General features: G+C 38.7%; 1 protein-coding gene across 1 annotated transcript; it reads right to left on the bottom strand.

Moving 5' to 3' along the window:
* Positions 1-369: 369 nt before the first annotated feature.
* LOC131145886 (agamous-like MADS-box protein AGL86) lies at positions 370-7,933 on the bottom strand. The gene is made up of 2 exons (XM_058095065.1): positions 7,159-7,933; positions 370-647 (listed from the first exon to the last, which is right to left on the bottom strand). Exons 1-2 carry the CDS (start codon positions 7,931-7,933, stop codon positions 370-372), a joined length of 1,053 nt encoding a protein of 350 aa, XP_057951048.1.

Raw genomic sequence — 7,933 nt, 5'->3', positions numbered from 1 at the left:
GTGCAATGTAATATGGTGTGTTGAGAGTATAAAACTAGTGAGCGAGAGAGAGAGAGAGAGTTCTGATTTGAAGTTCTCTATATCTATTCTCAGATTGAAATATATTGTTATTGTGCAATTGATTCTTACTGAGTTTCTTATTGAGCGTTCCTCTTCACCCATCAGTGGTATCAGAGTGTCCAGGAACGCTAAAATTCGCCAAATAGAAAAAAAAAAAAAATCAATTTTGTCCCAAATTTGAAGTTGTTCAAAATCCAAAATTGAGCCTACCATTGTGAAATTCGCGTCGAGATGATTCCAACTGTGAACACCACATCTCAAACGGACTTTGAGAAGCACCGCACACGCTCACACGCGCCTTCGGCGTTGTCAGCGCCTTTTCCACGTGCCATAAGCGCCGACGTAGACTCCGGCAGCCGGCGACACGAGCTCCACATGCCCCGCAAGCGTCTTCCTTGCTCGGTTTGCAAAATCTGACCCGGCCTCCAGATCAAACTTAGGAACTTGATTCGCAACCCGGCTTAGCGACCCATAACCTGCTCCGTCCACCCGACCTGACCCACATTCCGACCCGCGTCCAGCCACTGACACGCGACATGCGTAGAAGCTGCCACGTGGCCTTAAGGTGAGAATTAACGTCGTTAACACTGCCGTTAAGTTAAACCAACTTGTTTAAAAACCACATGAATTTCTTGTAACCGGTTCAGTGATTTTTGGATCGGTTCTTTGCAACCTAAAATCAGTTCCTAAGGTTTTTCAACTTTCTGAACACATTGGTGGCATCATATTTTCCAAAATCAACCCCCATCTCTTTATTTTTATATATTAAACTCAATGGCGAACGGTGCTACCCAAGTAGTCATTCCAAAATTGACCTGGGAGAATTATGACAACTGGTCGATTCAAATAAGAGCCCTTCTAGGTGTTCAGGATGTCATGGACATCGTTGAAGATGGGTACAGAGAAAACTCATCAAAAGAAGCTAAAGCAGCTATGTCGGATGCTCAAAGAACGACCTTGCGAGCCGATCGAAAGAAGGATTGTAAGGCGAAGTCCATAATCTACCAAGGCCTTAATGAGGCCACGTTTGAAATCATCGCCTCCACCAAGACATCCAAAGAAGTTTGGGACTCTGTTCAGCGAACACACAAAGGTGCAATCAAAGTAAAGAAGATTTGTCTTCAAACATTGCGAGGTGATTTCAAATCTCTAAAAATGAAATCTACTGAATTTATTGTTGACTACTATACATGAGTTATGGTAGTATCAAATCAATTGAGAAGAAATTGAGAGACTCTCAATGAAGAGAGAATTTTTGAAAAAATTTTGTGATCTCTAGATCCAAAATATGATTATATAGCTGTGACCTTGGAAGAAACAAAAGATTTGGAAACCATGTTTATAGAAGATCTTGTAAGCTCACTCCAAGCCCATGAGTAGAAAGTCAACAAAAGGAGCGATGATAAAGCACTAGAGCAAGCCCTCCAAACAAAGTTTTCCCTCACTACAGATAGATACGGAAAAGGGAGGACATCACAACAAGGAAGAGGACAAGGCCGAGGATCCCGTGGAAGAAATTATGGAAATTTTGACTCCAGAAGAGGTGGCAGAGGCGAAAGAGGTCCCATTAGAGAATGACGCAATCAATAGAACTATGTTGCATGAGGCAGAGGACAAGGAAGAAGAGGGGGATGCAATAACCGCCCAAATGTAGACAAAAAAAATGCTTAGTGCTACAATTGTCATAAGTATGGACACTATAGCAATAAGTGTTGGGGACGACAACAAGAAAAGGTTAGAGAGGAGGCTAACCTTACCGAAACTGAACATGCAGATGGAGAGTCGTTGATGCTGATAGCACGCGATTCAACTCCTCAGGACCAATGTGTTTGGTACCTTAATTCTGGAGCCAGCAACCATATGACTGGCAAAAAAAACCTATTCTTTGAACTTGATGAAAAAGTTCAGGGGGAGACCTCTTTTGGCAATAATTCTAAAATCGCAGTCTGGGGGAGAGGAGATGTTTTGATCAAACAAAAGTCCGGAGATCATGCTTACATCTCCAACGTCTACTATGTGCCAGCCATGAAGACTAATATACTTAGTCTCAGATAGCTCGTGGAGAGAGGCTACCGAATTAGCCTTAGTGATAAGTAGATGGTGATAATAGACGCTCGAGGAAATCTTGTTACTTGAGTTCAAATGGAAAAGAATCGAATGCTTCAGCTCGCCATCCAACATGATACACCAAGGTGTTCGAGCGCTATCATCAGAGACAAAGACTGGCTATGGCATCTAAGGTATGGACATCTGAATTTTGAAAGTTTGAAACAATTGGAAAGCAAGAAGATGGTGAAAGGCTTACCCAATATCCACCATCCAAATGCGATATGTGAAAGCTGTGTTCTGAACAAGCAACATAGAAACAACTTTGGAAAGCAAGCCAACTGGAGATCAACCATGCCGCTCCATCTAGTACACACAGACGTGTGTGGTTCACTAAGACCATTTTCAAATGGATAGAATCGATACTTCCTCACCTTCATCGACGACTACAGTAGGAAGACTTGGGTCTACTTCCTGAAAAACAAGTCAGAGGTGTTCGACAAGTTCAAAGAGTTCAAAGCTCTTATGAAGAAACAGAGTGGCTACTGCATCAAGTCACTCCGGTCAGACCAAGGAGGAGAGTACAAGGATGAAGCTTTCCTAGAATTCCTTAGGCAACAAGGGATTCAAAAAAAATTCACACCGACTTACACTCCCCAGTTGAACGGTGTAGCTGAAAGGAAGAACCGCACAATCCTTAACATGGCCAGAAGCATGTTAAAGGATAAGAATGTGCCCAAGAGTTTTTGGACAGAAGTAGTGTCATGTGTAGTCTATCTGCTCAATCGGTGTCCTACGAAGACTCTTGATACAAAGACACCACATGAAGCCTGGAGTACTCACAAGCTCAGTGTGAGTCATCTAAGGGTGTTTGACTCCATAGCCTACGCAAAGATCCCAAAAACAAGAAGGACAAAGCTGGATGATAAAGGAGAGAAATTTATCCTTGTTGGATACGGTAATAGCACCATGGGATATCGACTCTACAATCCCATCAACAAGAAAGTCTTTCACAGTCGGGATGTCATTTTTGAAGAAAATGAATCCTAGAAATGGTACCAGGCTGAATGTTCCAAAGATGCAGAATTGACACTTGAAGGAGAAGAACCTACACAGACAATAGAAATGGCTATCGAGTCACAAGTTCCTGTGCTGCAGACACCTCCACATGGTTCATAATAAAGGAATGAAGCTCCATCACCAATAAAGCGTGAAATCTCAGACATGAGACCTAGAGGAGCTTGAAATCTAGCTGACCTGTATGAAACTACAGAACCAATAGAAGAGTATGTTACTTTATACTGTTTGTTATTGACCAGCAACCCGGTTAGTTTTAAGGAAGCTAATGAAGAAGACAAATGGAGAAAAGCGATGGATGAGGAGATTCAATCCATCGAGAAGAACAAGACTTGGGAATTGACAAATCTCCCGAAGGGCCACAAAACTATTGGTGTGAAATGGGTCTACAAGACCAAGAAGAATGCTCAAGGAGAAGTTCAGAGATACAAAGCAAGACTTGTCGCCAAAGGCTACAAGCAGGAAAAAAGGGATTGATTATGGAGAAATCTTTGCTCCGGTTGCCATACTTGAAACCATCAAATTACTAATTTCACTATCAGGACAAAATGGATGGAAGATTTACCAGCTGGATGTGAAATCAATATTTTTGAACGGTTTTCTAGAATAAGAGATCTATATCGATCAACCACCTAGATATGTGAAGAAAAGAAAAGAAGATAAAGTGTACAAGTTGAAGAAAGCACTTTATGGCTTGAAGCAGACACCTCGTGCATGGAACATGAGGATTGATGACTACTTCCAAAAGAATGGATTTGAGAAGTGTCCCTACAAGCATGCGCTATACATGAAGATGGAGACAAATGGAAGCATGCTAATTTCCTACCTATTTGTTGATGATCTGATCTTCATTGGCAACAATCTAGAGATGTTTGCCGTTTTCAAAAGGAGCATAGTCAAAGAATTCGAAATGATGAATATTGGCCCAATGACTCGCTTCCTTGGCATAGAAGTCGTGCAAAGCGAGAAGGAGCGAGAAGGGAATCTTCATCTCCCAAAGCCACTATGCAAAAGAAGTACTGAAGAAGTTTGGGATGGACAAATGCAATCCCATGACAACTCTAGTTGAAACTGGATTGGAATTGAGAAAGAATGAGGAAGGAGATGTTGACCCCACATATTTCAAGAGTATGATTAGAAACTTGAGGTATTTGACATGCAATAGACCAAATATACTCTATGGAGTTGGACTTGTTAGCAGGTACATGGAGACTCCTAACAAGTTCCACTTGAATGCAACGAAAAGGATACTCCGATATGTCAAGGGTACCATCACTAATGGTATGTTCTATTCATCAAGAGGTGATTGCAAACTTATTAGCTATTCATATAGCGATTGGGGAAGAGATCTTGATGAAAGAAAAAGCACGACGGGATTTACATTTTTCATGGGAGATACAACGTTTACATGGTCTTCAAAGAAGCAATCCATCGTAACGTTGTCCTCATGTGAAGCTGAGTATGTTGCTGTCAGCTTAGCTGTTTGTCATGGTATATGGATTAGGAATGTACTGAAGTATCTGGGATTTCTTCAAGATAACCCCACAGAAGTCTACATCGACAACCGATCAGCGATTGCACTTGCGAAAAATCCAGTTTACCATGAAAGAAGTAAACATATTGATACTCGGTATCATTTTATCAGGGAGCATGTGAAGAATAAAGAAGTGGAATTGATATCTTGCAGAACATATGATTAGATGACTGATATTTTCACGAAACCACTCAGGCATGATATTTTTACAAGACTGAAGACAATGCTCCGAATGACAAAGTTAGGAGAGTCAAGTATAAGGGGGGTGTTGAAAGAGTAAACTTGACGGTGGAAGGTGGCAGCAATGGTTGACGACAGCTGTCGACCAGCCGCTTCTGTTGAACGGCGGTCACCAACCTCACTTACCAGCGGCATTTGTTGATTATTGTGTTTTTGTATGTGCTATAAATAGTTGTGTGTGTGTGTAATCTAATATGGTGTGTTGAGAGTGTAAAACCAGTGAGCGAGAGAGAGAGTTCTAATTTGAAGTTCTCTGTATCTATTCTCAGATTGAAATATATTGTTATTGTACAATTGATTCTCACTGAGTTTCATTCACAACCAGTGACTGAGCGTTTCTCTTCACCCATCAATGCATAATCTCTTATAAGTAATTAATAATATTTTCATATAAAATTAATTAATGAATACATTCCAAGTGACAAAGTAATATTGATTAATTAAATTAGATACGTATAATCTCCCATAATTAATTATTTGATAAACACACAATAAGCACATAAAATATGCTTGAGGTTTCTCTTTAGGGAGTGCATGCAATGCAGTGAATGAAGTTCATTATTATTCAAGATATTTATAAGCATTAGCAGGTACAAGACACATTGATAATTGAGCATTGATCAAATTTTCAAAATGATGTTTGCTTTAAAAATTAATAAATGCTTTAAATTTTTTGTGTAATTAAATAGCAGTAATTGAGCATTGGGAATATAGAATTCTTATTTTATATACCAAAATAAGCCCACAATTAGGAAGAAAGTGCAGTGCATCCCAATAGTTTATACTTGCAATAACTGTAAATATCCAAAATTAAAAATTAGTGAGCGACTATTGTCATATGATCGTTAGAACCATAGATTTATGTCAGGGTATTTATGATACAATATTTTGGTAGATCAGTGTTATTTTGTATAAAATGCTTATGTTTATTTCCGTACTATTAATTTATTTTTTTTGTTTTTTCTATTTTAATAACTTATTTAAATTAATTTTTCATTTCTTTAATATTAATATTCAGTAGCTAGCACTGCATTGTAAGTCATTGAATAAAATTTGCCCACTAAAATTTAATTAATATTTAAAAATTTAAAAATTAAAGTATTAAAAATAAATATTAGAGAACAAACTCTAATTATGGGCTCATTAAGAATTTTTAAGTTAATTAAATTCATTTTTTATATCTCTATGATTGATTCAAGATCCCAATAGTTTATATATATATACGTATGTATATGGCAAGTCAATTGAATGGTTGTATCGAGTTTTCTTATTTAGAAAGACTAATAGTATTTATATTTATACGAATCTTGTGGCTTGTGACCAATAATAACAAAAGAAAGGTTGATCTTAAAACGAATTCTACAATCTTATCAGTATATTGGGATAGTAGGAAAGAGAATCGAAACAATAAAACCAAATGATCTAAAGAAGGACTTGCATGCATAGTGGAAAGCTAGAATGTGCCCCCAATATGGTAACAAATCCTTTACATTGAAAAACAAGTTAAAATACATGTTAGAAAATTTTTAATGTATATTATTTTGTAATTTTATTATTTTTAATCATATTTTTATCATATTATTTTATTTGAAGATTAAAATTAGTCTTTTAAACTATGTTTTTAATTTTATAAATATTAACCAAACATTTTTAAAATTCTTCTAGCTTTTGATTTTTGTTTTTAGTTTTTGTTTTTACATTTTTTGACAGTAATACCAATTTGAACTAGTTAGGATTGTTTTGTGTCTTATAATTTATTACTTGATGGATGAGACATTTTTACTCAAAAAATATATAAGAATAAAGTAAAGGTCGATAAAGAAAAAAATTAAGAAATATTTAATCTTTATTATTATTCAAAATATTTATAAGCATATTTAAGTACAAGATAATTGAACATTGATCAATTTTTCAAAATGATGTTTGCTTTAAAAATTAATTAATGCTTTAAATTATTTGTGCAATTAAATAGCAGTAATTACATATATATATATATATATATATATATATATATATATATAAGGTGTTTATAAATAATTAAGTACTAAAAAGAAAACGATATGATTTTGTTTATATATATTATCAAATATCAATTGGACAGATTGATATGCACAATACGTAATACAAAGAGAAAAAAAAAAAAACTAAAAATGAATGATATGAAAATTTTTTTCAAGGGAAAAAAGTAGTAGACCACAAACTGCTGTGGTAGTTGTTGGTAGCATCCCCAATCAACGGAAGCATCATATTCATATCCTCCCCTGCTCCTCCCGTCGCCGCCGAGCCGCCGCCTCCTCCAAACCCTCCTATGCTGTTAATACTCTGATCCACGTTCACGTTAGATGAGTTGAGCAGCTCCATCAGCCACCGGTGACTCTGCATCGCCTCCGCCCCCATATTCCCAACCTCCAGCCCCACGGCCGAAGCCGGCTGCAGGTGGTGCTGATGGTTACTCTCTCCAGCACCACCAGTACTCCCGCCGCTGCTACCACTACCGACGGCCAAACCAAAAGAGTCCATGCGGCGGTGGATGTCCTTGAGGTAATGGTCGACGAGCCAGCCGAGGTCGTGGAGGTCGGGAAGGGAGAGGGCGTGGAGAGAGGCTTGGCCGGCGAGAGCGCGGTACATGAGGTTGGCGACTTCCTTTTCGCGGTTCTCCTTGAGCTGTTTCTTGAGCTGGTCGCGGGCCTTGGAGATGCGCTGGCGAAGGAAGCTCTCCTGGTTCACCATCTTCTTGCTCTGCTCCATCTCCGGCATCTTGCGGAACTTGGAGAGGACGCGGTGGGCGCCCGCGGGGGAGGGCCAGACCTCCGGCTGGGAGTCGTAGGGGCTGTATATGATGGCGCAGGCGTCGATCCCGCACAGGGTGCTCAGCTCGCTCACCTTCTTCATCAGCCCCTTCTTCCTCTTCTTGAAGGTCGCCTTCCTGGCCGAGTCGTTGGTGATGTATGCCAACTTCACCTTCTTCCTTGTCAT

Source organism: Malania oleifera, chromosome 13 (genome assembly GCF_029873635.1).
Source record: "Malania oleifera isolate guangnan ecotype guangnan chromosome 13, ASM2987363v1, whole genome shotgun sequence".
NCBI classification, from domain to species: domain Eukaryota; kingdom Viridiplantae; phylum Streptophyta; class Magnoliopsida; order Santalales; family Ximeniaceae; genus Malania; species Malania oleifera.
This window is presented reverse-complemented; position numbering and strand designations above follow the sequence as displayed.

Bases quoted from the DNA above. Each gene is read 5' to 3' on its own strand.
- LOC131145886 (XM_058095065.1), bottom strand. From the start codon at position 7,933: ATGACAAGGAAGAAGGTGAAGTTGGCATACATCACCAACGACTCGGCC. The intron at 648-7,158 runs GTTTGTGGTCTA...ACTTAACGGCAG, and splicing joins TACCAACAACTACCACAGCA to TGTTAACGACGTTAATTCTC.